At 34.5% G+C, this 17,622-nt stretch overlaps 3 protein-coding genes across 3 annotated transcripts; 2 read left to right on the plus strand and 1 right to left on the minus strand.

Moving 5' to 3' along the window:
- Nucleotides 1-8,963: 8,963 nt before the first annotated feature.
- On the minus strand, nucleotides 8,964-9,594 carry LOC116104893 (iridoid synthase-like). The gene has a single exon (XM_031391333.1). It carries the CDS (start codon nucleotides 9,559-9,561, stop codon nucleotides 9,130-9,132), a length of 432 nt encoding a protein of 143 aa, XP_031247193.1. The 5' UTR covers nucleotides 9,562-9,594; the 3' UTR covers nucleotides 8,964-9,129.
- A 1,323-nt stretch (nucleotides 9,595-10,917) lies between these two features.
- LOC116147029 (serine/threonine-protein kinase BRI1-like 2) lies at nucleotides 10,918-11,939 on the plus strand. Its single transcript, XM_031432457.1, has 2 exons — nucleotides 10,918-11,672; nucleotides 11,832-11,939. Exons 1-2 carry the CDS (start codon nucleotides 11,001-11,003, stop codon nucleotides 11,937-11,939), a joined length of 780 nt encoding a protein of 259 aa, XP_031288317.1. The 5' UTR covers nucleotides 10,918-11,000.
- A 3,153-nt stretch (nucleotides 11,940-15,092) lies between these two features.
- On the plus strand, nucleotides 15,093-16,781 carry LOC116147030 (probable LRR receptor-like serine/threonine-protein kinase At4g36180; the record flags this gene model as incomplete). Its single annotated transcript, XM_031432458.1, is given in 1 exon segment — nucleotides 15,093-16,781. A coding segment is annotated over 1 exon segment (1,689 nt), but the record flags the coding sequence as incomplete, so codon positions are not given.
- Between the last annotated feature and the right edge of the window lie 841 nt (nucleotides 16,782-17,622).

Genomic DNA, 17,622 nt, shown 5'->3' on the forward strand with positions numbered 1-17,622 from the left:
AGTCCCATGAGTGGAACTACCATGTGCATAAGTTTTGTTGCACCCCTTACACTTAGGCCTCTCATTCTTATTCTCATCAAAATATATTAAAAAGTAATCTCAAACTTCTGATGTTTTACGTTTACTTCTATAACTAGTTGTAAGAATACTAGTATTGGAAGGAGACGACATTGCCTTAGAAGCATTGCCATTTTCTCTCACATTAACTATATCTATATCTATAGACCCAGAATTTGTCATGTCAATGCTTGAGACTACCTAAACAAAAAATAGATAATTTAAAGGCATGCCAAACACCATAAACTTAAAAACAATCAAAGACATGAATGTATGATGTCCAAAATTTTTAAGGGCGTAATTATAAGTAGATATACAAGGGCATGTAACAATCAAAGGACCACTAACAAAAGAGAACCAAGGAGCAAAAATTCCTAATTGTAAAACTATTGATGTAAAACTATTGTAAACAATCATAAAATAAAATTAAAAAAAACAACCGACAACATGGACCAGAAACATTTCCTACCAAAGACCCAACCATGCATGCCTTAATTTCCAGATTACTGTAATTTAAAACAAAATTAATGCATACTTGATTTCATGTGCTAATCACAATGATGTCAATTATATATTAAGTTAATAATGTAAAAATTAAGCTAATTAATCATGTCTAGAACGTATCAGCAGGCAATATTGTTCACAAATCACATCGTACTACAATTTGCATGAAACTCTATCACATATTTTAAAATCAAGTACAACTTCAAATCCTTCAAGTCACAACAATGACACTATGCACTAATCTTCTCATATAACAATGTCATTTATTTGGCCACAAGTGTTAATGTAGCATGAAAATGTCAGAACCTCAGAATCCACATAAGAGCTGATCAACATATATTTAAGTCACCATCTGAATTAAGTCAAGCCTCTAAGTATATTTACATATTTCATTTTTCATCATGTTTACATAACATTATTATTATGAAAAATCTCTAGAGATGAAAAATCTCTAGAGCGAAAATGACTGAATTCAAACAGACAGCAACCAAGAGAATCTCTGGAGCTCGAAGTTCAATTCTCAGAAATCCCAACTGTTATAACTGAAACTTAATACTGATCTATACACCAACACAAATCAATCACACCAAGAAACAAGAAAACCACAACAGGAACAAACACACAAACAAGCCACGATTTACCGTGGTTCACTTATCCTTTTATGGATAAGCTACATCCACGTTGAGCTCAAGAACGGTATGAGCTCGCTACACTTCGATTATCAGAAACAGTCAAGATTACACAGATTCAACACTCACCAGATCTACCCAATTACAAACAGCAACCAGTCTTACAAGATACTCTCTGAATATCCCTAACCTGAGAGAACAACACTCTCACCTGAATGATTAAACCCCCTAATCACTCGACTGATTTACCTCACAATCTGGAAGAAATAATCTCAACCCTAACATAGAGAAGTGCAAACCCAGAAAACCCTAAAATATGTGTGTCTCGCCTAATCTGAACGAAAGTGTGTTTATATATGGTTTGACTTCGTGGTTGATCCTGGTCGTTAGATCTGGAGTGCATCCTGCGGTCTAAATTTGTCTCGGTCAATATGCCTAAAACGACGTCGTATTATTGTTACTCAAAACGACGCTGTTTCAGGCTTCCACATTTAACAATCTCCACCTTGGAAGCATTGGAAACAGACTCTTTGTGCAGCTTGCCTGGTACCATTCTGTCATAGCTCATTATCACTCAAGACTACTTGATATACAGCAAGTTCAAGCAGTGCTTGAACTTGGCTGGAGTGATAATTTTGGTGCCTATATCAGCTGGATTCTCTTCTGTGGGTACCTTCTTAAGTTCAATGATTTCATTTGTAACTTGGTCCCTCACGAAGTGATAGCGGACATCCACGTGTTTAGTTTTTTCGTGATACACTGGATTTTTGCTTAGGTGGATCGCACTCTGACTGTCTAAATACACTGTCACCTTTCCATCAATTAGTTTTACTTCTGTCAGAATTCCTTTTAGCCATAAGGCTTCTTTAACTGCATCAGTTACTGCAATGTACTTTGATTCTGTTGAAGACAATGCTACAATAGGCTGTAACTGAGATTTCCAGCTTATACAATTTCCACCCAGTGTAAAGAAATATGCAGTTGTTGATTTTCGGGTATCCTTATCACCTGCAAAATCAGCATCTACAAAACCAACCAGATCAAGTGCAGTGTTTCTTTTACAGTATTCAAGCCCAACACAAACAGTACTGTTTATATATTTTAGCATCCATTTTAGAGCAGTCCAATGATCCATACCAGGATTGGACATATACCTGCTTAATATAGAAATGGCAAAGGCTAGGTCTGGCCTAGTACTAATCATGGCATACATCAATGACCCCACAACATTAGCATAGAGGACAGACTCCATTTTCAACAGTTCTGACTCAGTTTTGGGGCATTGTGACTTACTGAGAATAAACTGATTAGTTAGGGGCATTAAGACTAGTTTGGCACCAGCCATGCCAAACTTTGTGACTAGTTGGAGTAAGTAAGATTGTTGCTGCAGTCTAAGTTCACACCTCTTTCTATCCCTGTTTATTTCCATGCCTAAAATTTTCTTAGCATTTCCTAGGTTTTTCATGCTGAATTCAGTGTTTAGTCTTTTCTTCAATTCACTGATCAGGGTTTTTGACTTACTGATCAACAGCATGTCATCCACATATAAGAGCAAGTAAATAGACAGATTATTATCCATTTTAAAATAGAAACAACTGTCATATTGACTTCTAGTGAATTCTATACCTATTATAAAGGTGTCAAACCTTTTGTACCATTGCTTAGGGGACTGTTTTAACCCATATAGGGATATTTTTAGAAGGCATGCATGTTCAGGGAACTTAGGGTCAGAAAACCCCATAGGTTGGCTTATATAGATTTTTTCTTCTAGTGTTCCATGAAGAAATGCAGTGGTGACATCCAACTACTCTAGCTCTAAGTCTTGATAAGCAACTACAGACAACATTAACCTAATTGTTTTGTATTTTACCACAGGGGAGAAGACTTCATTGAAGTCTATCCCCTCCCTTTAGGTGAAACCCTTAGCCACAAGTCTGGCTTTGTACCTAGGTGGGTCAGCTATGGAAATGCCCTCTTTAAGTTTAAACAACCACTTACATTGGGTCAGCTTCTGATTTCTTGGTTTTGGAACCAATGTCCAGGTTTCATTTACCTTTAAAGATTGCATTTCCTCCTTCATAGCTGTTTTCCATTTGTCCCTATCCTTGGATTCCATGGCCTCTTGATATGTATCAGGTTCAGACCTAAGCACTTCAGTACCTGCAAGTAAAGCATTGTAAATTAGTTCTACATATGAGTACCTTGAGGGTGGTTTTACCTCTCTTCTGGTTCTGTCTCTGGCCAGTTGGTAGTTTGTCAGTTCATTTTGCTATGGTTCTGGGAACTCTTCTGCTTCCTCATCTTCAGCTTGGTCAGGTTCCTCAGATGCAATTTCAGTTTCAGGCTGCTGGGTAGTTTGTTCTTGTGCTTGAGTTGGGTTTAATTGATGGGTTGTGTGCTCTACCTCAATCTAAGTGGTATTGGTCTGTCTAGTAGCTTCTTCTGTGCTTTTGGTTGTTCCTTTATCAGGGTTAGTGCCTTTGCATGGGAATACTCCCTCATTAAACACAATATCCCTACTCACTAAGATCCTGACCCCTGGTGACTCTGTCCCATAGCCTGTATCCTTTTGTGCCCTCAAGATATCCAAGGAACACACACCTGGTTGATCTTGGTTCCAGTTTTCCCCCCACTGTGTGAGCATATGCAGCACAACCAAACACTCTTAGGTGCCCTAGTTCTGGTCTTTTCCCAGACCATCTTTCTTCTGGACTGATTAGACTTATTGTTGTGGAAGGACTCCTATTTACTAAATAAGCAGCTGCAGAGAGTGCTTCTCCCCAGAAAGTTTTTGGGAGGTTTGAGGTAATCAAGAGGCATCTTACTTTATTTAGAAGTGTTCTGTTCATCCTCTCAGCCACCCCATTTTGCTGAGGGGTATTTTTCACTGTCCTATGCCTCAGGATCCCCTGTTCACTATAAAACTTATCAAACTCCAGATTACAGAACTCAAGCCCATTGTCAGTCCTAAGGGCTTTCACCTTTCTGCCAGACTGTTTTTCAACAAGGGTTTTCCAGTCTCTAAACTTTGCTAGGGCTTGATCTTTTGTCCTAAGTAGGAATACCTAGACCTTCCTACTGTAGTCATCTACTATTGAGAGGAAATAGCTGTTTCCACCATGAGATTTAACCTTTTCTGGCCCCCATAAATCAGAATGTATTTAATCCATATATTTGTTTGCTATTTGAACTCCCTTAGGAAAACTGTTCCTATGTTGTTTACCAAGTACACAATTTTCACAGAATTCTAGACTGGTAACAGTATCTTTCCCAAATTGTCCTAGCCTGTTCAGTACATCCATCCCCTTCTGACTCATATGACCTAACCTTAAGTGCCACCTTTCAGTTACTGATAAATTTGGAGACCCAAGTGTTGTGCTGTTGCAGTTAGAATAAAAACTACCACAAAGTACATACATACCATTTTTCTTTTCTCCTGTCAGCACAAGATTCTCATTTTTATAGACATTCAACCACCCACTGTTTGCCTTATAGCAGCAACCTGTTTCATCTAGGGTGCCTAATGATATGAGGTTTCTTCTTAAGTCAGGTATATATCTGACTTTGGTCAACCTTATTAGTTTTTCCCCACTTAACCTAAGAGTTATGCAGCCAATCGCCTTAACCCTACATGCTTGGTTGTTCCCCATGTATACAGTCTCATGATCAGACTCCTCAAAGTCTTGGAACCAACTCCTATTAGGGCTCATATGGAAAGTACACCTTGAATCTAATACCCATTCTTTTGTAGTGTTAGATATTGACACTGTTAGGACTTCTGGTTCATCCATTTGGTTACTAGTGGTGGCTAGGTTGCTCTCTGTGTTGCCTAGTTTCTGTTTCTTCTTCCAATCAAAACAGTTTTTCTTTAGGTGGCCTGTCTTATTACAGTAGTAACATTTCCTGGTTTCTGTTTTGGCTTTGTTGTTCCCCTTCCATTTCTTCTTGTTCTTACCCCCTTGATTTGGCTGAAATCCTTTACTAGACTGAGTAGATTCTATTCTACCCTTCACAAACAGAGTGTTATTATTTCTCTTAAGAGTTTTAAGCTCTAATTCTCTAGCCTTAAGACCTGTAACTATCAAATCAACACTGGGTACAGTACCGGAGTATTGAAAGGCATTCTTGACTACTTGGTAGTCTTCAGTTAGGGAATTTAATAATATCATGGCAAGACTAGTCTGTCCTAGTTCTTGGTCTGTGCCCTTTAAGATTAGATTCATCTTAAGGAATTCATCTAAGTTTTCCTCTATGGACTTCGAATTATCCATCTTATAAGAGAATAAGGCTCTCTTTAAGAAAGCCAAATTTAGTGCAGACTGTAAGGCATATAAAGATTCTAATTTACCCCATAAACCAAGAGGAGTTTCGAATCCATCTACCTTCCGAAGGACACTGTCTGACAGATTCATCACAATCAGGTTATAAGCTTCTTCGTCAATCTCTTCCTTCTTCTCCAGCTTCTCCTCTGACCATTTCTTGGGATCCTTTTCCAGTGCAATTGCAACCTTGTTGTGTGAGAGAAGAGCCTTCATCTTCTTCTTCCAGCTCCCGAAGTTGATCTTCCCATTGTATTGGGAGATCTCCATACAGGTAGTGCTTATTTTTCCTGTAATGGTAGGGAAGGACAGTCTAAGATGTACGTAGTGTTGTTACACCAGAAGTTGCCAATTACTGCTAGGCAGTTTTTAAGGCGATCACTGGTTTTCTAGCCAATATACCCTTACACTTTATCAAGATTTGACTCTCTAGAACCAATTCTAGACTCATAGAAATAAACAATTTAAAAAACCCCAATTTCCGAAACCCTAATTTTGTGAAACCCTAATTTTTTCAAAAAATTCCCAAATTCCCAAAACCCTAATTTCGTAAAAAACTTCTTATACCGAAACAACGACAGAGAAGGTGAGTCTAAGGTGTACGAGGCGTTGTTACACCAGAAGTTGCCAATTACTGCTAGGCAGTTTTTAAGGCGGTCACTGGTTTTCCAGCCAATATACCCTTACACTCGATCAAGATTTGACTCTCTAGACTTACTTTTGGAGACTCACAGGAATTGATTTGATAAAACCCCCAATTTCTCAAAAAAGAACCTTAATTTTTACGAAACCCTAATTTTGTAAAAAAGACGAACTTCAACTTCAAGAAATGGCTCTGATACCACTGTTATAACTGAAACTTAATACTGATCTATACACCAACACAAATCAATCACACCAAGAAACAAGAAAATCACAACAGGAACAAACACACAAACAAGCCACGATTTACCGTGGTTCACTTGTCCTTTTATGGATAAGCTACATCCACGTTGAGCTCAAGAACGGTATGAGCTCGCTGCACTTCGATTATCAGAAACAGTCAAGATTACACAGATTCAACACTCACCAGATCTACCCAATCACAAATAGCAACCAGTCTTACAAGATACTCTCTGAATATCCCTAACCCGAGAGAACAACACTCTCACCTGAATGATTAAACCCCCTAATCACTCGACTGATTTACCTCACAATCTGGAAGAAATAATCTCAACCTTAACACAGAGAAGTGCAAACCTAGAAAACCCTAAAATATGTGTGTCTCGCCTAATCTGAACGAAAGTGTGTTTATATATGGTTTGACTTCGTGGTTGATCCTGGCCGTTAGATCTGGAGTGCATCCTATGGTCTAAATTTGTCCCGGTCAATATGCCTAAAACGACGTCGTATTATTGTTACTCAAAACGACGCTGTTTCAGGCTTCCACATTTAACACCAACAAATCTGTGTCACATTATATTATTTTATAATTACTCTACTCTCCTAATGTAACAAATTTATAGCAATTGCAACAGAACCTTTATCTGTTTCATATTCAACCCAAATAAGATCCAGCATACGTACATAGATAAAGCATTTTTCTGCAACATCAAACCCTAGAACCCCATTTCGAAAGACAACTGATTCAGTAGATAACATACAATTATGATTCTAGGATTCAATCATGCTCCTTATTGAATGAATATGCTGCTTTGAAATGTGCAATGAAACTACTTCATAACAATTACATAACAATCACTTATTGATAAAAAGTAAAAACTAATGGGAATAGAAACATACCAGCAGCCTTGAAGAGCAAAACAAAAGCAAGACATGGAGATTGGAGTCTGGAGATGAGTGTAAGTGAGCTAAATAGAGGACGAGAGTGAGTGTGAGTTAGGATACACATACCTTGGATGAGTTGACGTCAAGACTTGAGATAGGAGAAGCGGCGATGGTGGACTTAGGGATTTTGATGAGTTTGAGGGAAGACTGATGAGAGATTGAGATTGAGAGTGAGTTTGAGTTAGGGATTTTGCGATTTTAGGAAAACTGAAAAGGGAAAAGGGTGTGGCGATTGAAGATGCGTTAGGGAAAAAGTGAGTTTGAGAGACTGCAGACGTCAAGAGTGGAGACGACGGTGGAGCTAGGGATTCTGATGAGTTTGAGAGAAGATTGATGAGAGAGAGTAAGTTTGAGTTAGGTTAGGGATTTTGCGATTTGGGGCAAAATGAAAAGGGTAAAGATTTAAAAAAAAAAAACAAACAAACAGGTACCCAAGGTGTATCTATCTAACCCGTTGGTAAAACAAGCGGACCAAGTACGGATCGAGAAAAATGAGTCTAATGTTAAAGACCCATACTTTATATTTTTAACTCGGGTTTAGGGTCGACCCACAGGTCTTAACTCGTTTTGTTAGGTCTACATGAGATTATCATTGGAAAATCTCTCTTGTATGTTCGATAGTATGATGTCATGTGTGATGTGTGTATATATTAATATTAATTAATAAATATTATAACAAGTTAGATATGCATAGACCATAACCACACCATGTGTTTAGTCTAGTATAACTTTTTCCTCTTTTTCATATTTTTGGTTTTAAAAGTATGAATTCAAAAAAAGGGTTGTTTTTCTAAAACTAAATGAAGGGAGTATTAAAAATATGAAATTTTTGTATATAGTATAGTCCAGACGCATTGAAAATGATAATCAACTTTTCACATGCATGACACCCTCCTCAACTGCACGGACCACAAGCACATGATGTATTTACTGTAGTATAAGATTTTTATTTAGGTATGTGTCAATTCAAGTTCAGTTATGTTTTAGTGTCGCTATTAAACGATGTCATAATCCTCTATCCGTCCTCTCAAGAAAAGAAAAAGAAAAAAAATCAAAAGATAACACTAACTTCTTGCATTTTGATTTTTATTAGAGCATAATTTTCTCAAAATACTTTCTTTAATTCATATTACTGTATGAGAATAACGTTAGCAATAGAAGAGAAACAACGGTAATCCATTTAAAATTTGTATACACGAGAAACAACTTCTTATAGTAGTTAAATTAATTTAAAAAAAAAAAAAACCACTGTTGAGTAGCTTGATTGTAAAAGAGCAAATGAGGATCTAACATAGTTTTCCAAGTTTGAATCCCCTTAATAGTAAAAGAATAAAAGAAGAATCTAATATGACTTCTCAAATTTGAGTCCTCTTGAATGTAAAAGAGTAAGAGGAGGATTTAACATGGTTTCACAAGTTCGAATCCCCACGATTGCTAATAAGGGAGATCATTGGGGCTCTTATCCGGTCAGTAATTTTAGAGTCTCGAGGGATTAGTTGAGGTGTGTATAAGCTAGTCTAGACACCCTCGGTTATAAAAAAATAATAAATAAAAAATGAAGTTAAAAAAAAATATATTTTTTGCTGATAAAAAAAAAAAATAATTAAAATAATTAATCATAGCCATGAATAATAAAAATGTCATCTAATTTTAGATACTTCGAAAGTTAAATGAACAAAGGATCAAAATCCATAGTTGATGTGTACCCCACATCATGAATTCATCCATTTATTTTAGAGTATATATTCTACAAATATCTCATATCAATTGCCCCCAAATAATATTCTTGCCTTTCATGGTATAATTTTCATGTCTCTCAGTCTCTCCACCCACATTCTAATACTCTTGAATGTATCAGCAAAGCCATGAAACCCAAATTCTCTACTCTTATTCATGCTACAAACATGTTGAAAATCAAAATTCATCACAATTTTTAGAGCATCAAAACAAGTTATCTCCTCCAATTTGGTCTTAAAGAGTCCATGTTTCTCCACAATCTCATCCCAAACTCCTCCTTTCTCCTTCATCATCTCCACCAAATCAAACCCTTTTGCAATTTCATCATCGAACTCCACAAACTTAACCTCAAACACTTCACATAACACTTTCCATAAGCTTTTCCATGTAAAAACATCTCCATTGGTGCAATTGAATGCTTGATTCTTAGCCTTATCAGACAAAGCTGCCCATATTTGTTGTTGTGCCAAGACACTTGCGTCAGTCATATCACAGAAGTGCTCCCATGTGTATCGAGTGCCTAGATATAAAAAAAATTAGCAAACTAGTTTATCAATACGAAAATTCTCAAATGCAAATATCTTCAAATTTTTAATTTGCACTTCAAGACGTATGGCCACACTTCAAGAGGTCCGGCAACAAAAATCGACTATATATAGTTAGAGGTGTTCAAAACCGGTTAACCGATCCTAATATCCATTTTTTCTTGAACCAAACCGATTCTAGGGGAAAACCGGTTTTAAATCGAATTGCTTTTCCGGTTAATCGGTTCCTCAAAATCAATTAACTAATTTTGAATTAGTTTTCCCCATAACAGTGTAAAAATGTATACCAAAACTTTAAAAAAATTCACTAAACCGGTTAATCGGTTTTGAGTCTTTTTTCCCTTTTGGGCTTTTTAATTTTTATTGCAAAACAGTTAATCGGTTCTCAGAATCCACTAAATAGGTAACCGAACTAAAAAATTGGTTTAGAGAAATTCTTGAACCGAAACTGAACCGGTCTATCAAAAAACTATTTTTTTCAGTCCGATTACTTGTTTGGTTCAGTTTATAGATTTCTTTCGAACAACCCTATATATAGTGGAGCTATGGTAGGATTTGGAGGGCTTCCCATCTTGTATTTTAGATTATTTTCTTTATTTAACTAAATTTTATAAATTTTTTTATATTAAAAGCGATAAAGCTTACATGTTAAACCAAATAATTTTGGTTGTTTNATCTGTTTTTCATGTTTCAAAAATTTCTTTAAAAAAAAAAGGGGGTATATTGGGTACTATATTATTTTAATATTAATTGTTTGAAAGTTTATATAAAAACTATGAGAGGAAATTGCCCTAGAATTAACCCATTTAAAAAAAAAAAAAATTACTCTTATAAAATTATCAAAATCCCCGTAAATTTGTTAAACAAAAGCAACCAAAGTTGGTTATTACAATATATAGGTATTTATAATATCAAAATTTCTCATGTGTAGATCAATGATCAACTTTTGATTTTAGGTTCTATGAAGTTAACAACTGTGTTCATCTTTGATTCATACATTAAAATTTTTTAAAAATATGCATAAGAGATTAACTATTCATAATATTACTCTTCAAAAGTCATTAAAAATGAAGAAAGGTAACAACATATTTAATTGTGAGAATCCCCACGATAAAAGGTTTATTATAATATATTCTCAAAGTTAGGATTGGCAAGAGATTGTACGATCTATCAGAGGGGTAAATGAGAAAAACCCCATGAAAATTAATCAAAGTCATCAGTCAACTCCACTCCCAACAACACGCCCAAACATTTTCTCATAAAACTTCCCTCCCTCGTAAATTCCAACGATCACCCATTTCCTTCTTCTGTCTCTTCTTCCCCAGCCCGCCACAAAAACTTAACTAACTTCTTCACATTATCATTTACACCCCCAAGCTCAAATGAACCTCCCTCTTCATGGCTGTTCCTCCTATTTACTCCTTTCTTTCTTGTTTTTACTATACCCTTTGGCCTTCTCTCAACCTTCTCCAGACCAAAACGCCACCATGATCAAACTTTCTCAGCTTTTCAACAGTTCAGCCGCAGGATGGGATGTTACAAAGCAGCCGAACCCTTGTTCGTGGAAGGGAGTTAACTGCAGAGGTGGTTCCTTGATAACTGGGCTTTCTTTATCTGGGTTTGGTCTCTCTGACTCTGACTTTTTGTCTGTTGTTTGCAATATTAGTTCTTTGCAATCGCTTGATGTTTCTGAAAACCAGTTTAGCTCAATTCCCCATGATTTCATTACAAATTGTGGAAGGATTGGTGGGCTGAAGTCGTTGAATTTTAGCAAGAACTGGTTGCATGATTCTTTTGTTGGTTTTGATGGTTTTGTTGGATTAGAATTCTTGGATTTGTCTTATAATAGATTGAGTGGAAACATTAGTTTACTGTTTGATGAATTAGTTAATCTCAAAATTTTGAATGTTAGTCGCAATAATTTTGAAGGGGTTATTCCTAGCAATCTTGGGAAATCTAAGGCTTTAGAGCAACTTGTGCTTTCTGTGAACCATTTCAGTGGTGAAATACCTGAAGAAATTGCAGATTCTTTGTTAATGTTCTATAGTTTGGAGGTTCGAGTTATTTGGTCGGACTTATTTATTAGTTATAAGCACCTTAGAAATTTTATTTTATTATTTTGTTTGTTTAGTTTCATCTCAAAAGAGTTTATAAGATTTTAAATTAAAATAAGTAGTTTACGTTGATGGTAAGTTTCCTAATAAACATTATAGATTATAACACTTTATTTTGATGGCTGGATTGATAGAGGAGTGCATGGTTGTGAAAGTCTGAGTTCGAGTTGTAGTGTTGTACCAAGAGTGGCCAATTACCATACCTAAAACAAAAACAAAAAATTCCTATGCTATTTATTAAATTTGACTTTATCTTTTTGTAATACATTACATTCTTCTTCAATAATATAAGATTGAACACTTTTTACATATTATTAACTGAACAATGATAAATTTTTCATAAAAGTATTGTTTTCATATCTTCAACTCTAATAAGATTTAATTCCATATGCACACACTCGAATAAGTGTATCAAATAGACATTTTATATGTTAATATCAACAAAACTTCACCTGTAATCAATAGCCCAATGCTTGCAGTCTTGAGGTTGCTGTGGCTTGTATTCAGAAAATATGTTTTTCAATTCTAGAAAGATGTTTGGCTACTTAGAAAATGAGCAGAAGTGTGAGAAAATATGAGAATCGAGAGAGCATTATAGACTGAACATTCATGGGCTTTCGATATGTTAAACCCACCCAGAACATCTTCTTTTGGGCCTTTCTCCACCCCCTCTCTCATTTCTGAAGCGAAAATCAGATAATTATATTCCATCTATAATTTTTTTTGGTATCAGATCTATTTACGTACGTATAAATCTTTAAATTTCATTTTTTACTCGTGACAAACGTTGTGAAACCCAAATTTATATTCTTGAAAAATAAGTCACGCATAATAATAAGGAAGCTTAGTAGAAATTTCAAAATTGACGAAACATTGCACTCTTTTTTTTGTCAAGACCCGAAAGTCTTTTTAATGAAACAAATTCCAAACGCGTTTTTTGCGGTCAAAGTGGGCTCCTTGCCAATGACTTCAATTTAATGCCCTTTATTTTTTTTTTTTCTATCCACACTGCACACTTTTGAGTATAAAATTTACAGTCCCACTGTATATAATTTTTTATATAATATGTTATATTTATCATAAACTAAATATCCACTATAATTTTATAATAATTCTAAAACGTTATCCTTAGTTAGAATGTCTTGATATTAAATTTATCGGGATTATGTTTATCAATTAGGTTCATGGAATGATATAATATTTTATTAACTCAAATCCGATATATGTATGGTATTGATAAACATCTTATTCAAGAATTATTTATGTTATATATAATCATACATTTTGCTAGAGTCTAAACTTTTTAAAATTTGGTTGATGTTTTGTTTCTCTGTGCATTCGTGAATGGTAATGTTAGAATGTATGTTAGGATAGAAAAATCAAGATATTTGGACCGAAAATTTTGAAAAAAAAAAGAAAAAAAGAAATAATAACAATAATAAAAAGCTAAGAAAGTTTGGTATTGTGACAAAACCCTATAATAATAGATCAGCATAACATGGCTATTGAATATTATTAGTAAAATTAAAATAAATAAGAACTAATGTATTTTGAGTATTGATAAACACTATTATTAATGTCTATAACTTTGACATGTCACATTCAATTTTTGAAGTTGAAAAACGTTAGTATATGTTTAAAATTATCACATAAACTTTCTTCATTTAAATCATGGAATATAGTAAATTTAATTATAAAAAAAATAAATTTTAAATATATACACACTAAACCATGTAATTTTGTGATAAAGATTGATTTTTTTGTATCAACATTAGGGGTTTATATACTTGTGATCAAAGCTAATCGATAAATAAAGTCAAAATAATTTGATGAATAAATGATATCTTATAAAAAAAAAAAAAAATCTTAATATAAGACTTATTATGAAACCAATCCGAAAATATTATTAGATGGTTAATATAAACAATTTTTTTTAACATCAATATAATTTTTTTTAATATTCTATCTTGCTGAAACATGTAATCATATAAAATAAAAAAATAAAATTCGTTGTATAAAAGTTTTTGTATTATAAATTTTCGTTGTAAATTTGTGTTACAATAGTACGACAAAAATATTTTTGTAAACTAAAAAAAATAAATAATGCTTATTATTATAATTATAATTAGTAATAGGTGAATGAAAAAGAAAATCTAATTATTTAGTTATTGACGTGAGTGTGTAAGGTGGTGAGACAAAGTTTTAAAAAGGGCGAAGGTCAAAAGTCAAAATTAAAAAAATTAGGGTATACGAAAGGAAAGGAACCTTGTCGAGTCAGTCAGTCAGTCGTCTTTCTTGGAATTTGTTACACCCTTTGGGAAATTCTCATTCACATCCCTATAGATTGTTCTATTTCTCAAGCATCCATAATGTTTGGAAAGTATTACAAATTCCTTTAAAGATTAGTTGAATAATCAAAAACCCCCTTGAGAAATTATCAAAATTATTAATATAACTAAAATTATATTCTATTAGGGAGATAATTTAAGTTATAATAATTTTTTTTTTTTTTTTTTAGAAATTTCAACAAAAAACTATAAATTATAAAATCATTGACACTTCATTTATAGCTATTTATAGTTTTATACTAAACTATTATACCCTTGACATCATTTTTTATTAGATATGATGTTATACATAATACATACTATATTTTGTTGATTACAGAGGAACTTAGAAAATTTTAGATTTTATGATTTAAAATTTTGGTCAATAAAAGGGTGAGGATAAGAAAAATGTAAAAGAGATGAATTCTAAAACAATACATATCCAAATACTGATCTATCAACACAAAACAATCAAACCAAGAAACAAGAAAATACCACAAAATCAAACACACAAACAAGCCACGATTTACCGTGGTTCACTTATCCTTTTATGGATAAGCTACATCCACGTTGAGCTCAAGAACGGTATGAGCTCGCTGCACTTCGATTACCAGAAAACAGTCAAGATTACACAGATTCAGCACTCACCAGATCTACCCGTTTACAATAGCAACCAGCCTTACAAGATACCTTTTGAATATCCCAAACCCGAGAGAACAACACTCTCACCTGAATGATTAAAACCCCTAATCACTCGACTGATTTAACTCACAATCTGGAATGTAGAATCTCAACCCTAACACAGAGAAAAGAACCGACTCAGAGAACCCTAGCCACTGTATGTTTCTCTCTCTCCCAAAACTGAATGAACATACGCTTATATATGGTTTGACTCTGTGAGTGATCCTGGCCGTTCAATCTGAAACGCATCCTGTGGTCTGAATTCATCCAAGTTAATATGCCTAAAACGACGCCGTATTAGTGTTACTTAAACGACGCTGTTTCAGGCTTCCATATTTAACATCGGCTTTCTTTATCTGGGTTCGGTCTCTCTGACTCTAAGTTTTTGTCTGTCGTTTGTAATATTAGTTCTTTGCAATCGCTTGATGTTTCCGAAAACCAGTTTAGCTCAATTCCCCATGAATTCATCACAGATTGTGGAAGGATTGGTGGGCTCAAGTTGTTGAATTTTAGCAAGAATTGGTTGGATGGTTCTTTGGTTAGTTTTGATGGTTTTGTTGGATTAGAATTCTTGGATTTGTCTTATAATAGATTGAGTGGAAACATTAGTTTACTGTTTGATGAATTAGTTAATCTCAAAAGTTTGAATGTTAGTCGCAATAATTTTGAAGGGGTTATTTCTAGCAATCTTGGGAAATCTAAGGCTTTAGAGCAACTTGTGCTTTCTGTGAATCATTTCAGTGGTGATATACCTGAAGAAATTGCAGATTGTGCGAATTTGACCTTTATTGACTTTAGTCTCAATAATCTTTCGGGGTCTATTCCTAATAGAATTGGAGAACTTGCAAACTTGGAAGTTCTAATCCTCTCTGAGAATAATTTAAATGCTGGAATTCCAACAAACCTTTCCAGTATATCAACCCTGTCGCGTTTTGCAGCCAATCAGAACCATTTTAGTGGCTCAATTCCTGGTGGACTCACAAGATATGTGAAGAATTTAGATCTTAGTTACAATAAATTGACAGGGTCTATTCCAGGAGACCTTTTATCATTTACAAATTTGCAGACTGTGGATTTGTCTTATAATTTGCTAAACGGTTCAATACCTGATAAAATGTCTCCAAGCTTGGTCAGGTTGAGATTAGGAAGCAATTCACTCAATGGTGTGATCCCTTCGGTGAATTTTGCAACTCTGGAAAAATTGACTTACTTGGAGCTAGACAACAATAGCTTCACTGGAATGATACCTCCAGAATTGGGTGATTGCCAAACTTTGACGCTGTTGAACTTGGCTCAGAAAAAACTGAATGGTTGATTGCCGGTAAGATTGGGTAATCTCAGCCATCTTCAAGTCATGAAGCTTCAACTCAACAACTTGAGTGGATATATCCCTGTTCGGTTTTCGCAGCTAAAGAAGTTGTCTCAATTAAACATTAGCTGGAATTCGCTGACTGGTTCAATACCTCCTTCCTTTTCCAACTTGCAAGGGCTTACAAACTTGTACTTACAACACAACTATCTCAGTGGTCCCATACCTGATTCTATCAGGAACATGTATTCTTTGATAGAACTCCATCTTGGAGAAAATCAGCTAAGTGGCCGAATTCCACCGTTGCCAGTGAAATTGCAGATTGCTTTGAATCTGAGCAGCAATCTCTTTGAAGGATCAATTCCAGACAGTCTTGCTACTCTGACTGGATTAGAAGATTTAGATCTCTCAAACAACAAATTCTCTGGTGAGATTCCTTATTTTTTGACTCAAATGCCAACCCTGACGCAGTTAATTCTTTCTAATAATCAGTTGTCAGGAATTGTTCCGAAGTTTAGCCCGCATGTTTTGGTCAATACAAGTGGAAATCCGAACCTCATACATGCACCAGCACCAGCGCTAAACGCTTCCCCACCACTGGTAAGGGCAGAGAGGAGGATGCCAGTTGCAGTTGTAATACTTATGGCCCTCGCCGCTAGTGTTTATGCTGCTAGGGTAATCACAGTCATATGTTCCTTCTTTCTTCGAATAATCCGAAGTATTAGAAAATAGTAGAAAACAAAAATAAATGTTGACATGAACTGTATTAAACTATATTTTAAAATCAAGGATATGAGTCACTTTACGATAGAGTGTGTTTGTGTAGACTAATGCAATATTCAATCGGTCAATATAAAAAATTCACCATACAAGATAATCGTAATATCGACAGTAAATAAGAAGAAAATAAATTTTGACTCTACAGTACTGTAATGCCATTTGGATAGAATCACTTTTGTTAATGTTTATAGTTTGGAGGTTCGAGTTTATTTGGTCGGACTTATTTATTAGTTATAAGCACCTTAGAAATTTTATTTTATTTATTTCTGTTTGTTTAGTTTCATCTCAAAAGAGTTTATAAGATTTTAAATTATAAAATAAGTAGTTTACGTTGATGGTAAGTTTCTCTAATAAACATTAAATAGATTATAACCACTTTATTTTGATGGCTGGATTGATAGAGGAGTGCATGGTTGAAAGTCTTGAGTTCGAGTTGTAGTGTTGTACCAAGAGTGGCCAATTACCATACCTAAAACAAAAACAAAAATATTCCTATGCTATTTTATAAATTTGACTTTATCTTTTTGTAATACATTACATTCTTCTTCAATAATATAAGATTGAACACTTTTTCACATATTATTAACTGAACAATTGATAAATTTTTCATAAAAGTATTGTTTTCATATCTTCAACTCTAATAAGATTTAATTCCATATGCACCACTCGAATAAGTCGTATCAAATAGACATTTTATATGTTAATATCAACAAAACTTCACCTGTAATCAATAGCCCAATGCTTGCAGTCCTTGAGGTTGCTGTGGCTTGTATTCAGAAAATATGTTTTTCAA

This window comes from Pistacia vera, unplaced genomic scaffold (genome assembly GCF_008641045.1).
Source record: "Pistacia vera cultivar Batoury unplaced genomic scaffold, PisVer_v2 Contig487, whole genome shotgun sequence".
Taxonomy (NCBI): Eukaryota; Viridiplantae; Streptophyta; class Magnoliopsida; order Sapindales; family Anacardiaceae; genus Pistacia; species Pistacia vera.

Excerpts from the sequence above, each read along its gene's own strand:
- LOC116147029 (XM_031432457.1), top strand. The coding sequence starts at position 11,001 with ATGAACCTCCCTCTTCATGGCTGTTCCTCCTATTTACTCCTTTCTTTC. Across the intron at positions 11,673-11,831 it reads TAATGTTCTATAGTTTGGAG|ATTATAACACTTTATTTTGA; the intron begins GTTCGAGTTATT and ends TAAACATTATAG.
- LOC116104893 (XM_031391333.1), bottom strand. The coding sequence starts at position 9,561 with ATGACTGACGCAAGTGTCTTGGCACAACAACAAATATGGGCAGCTTTG.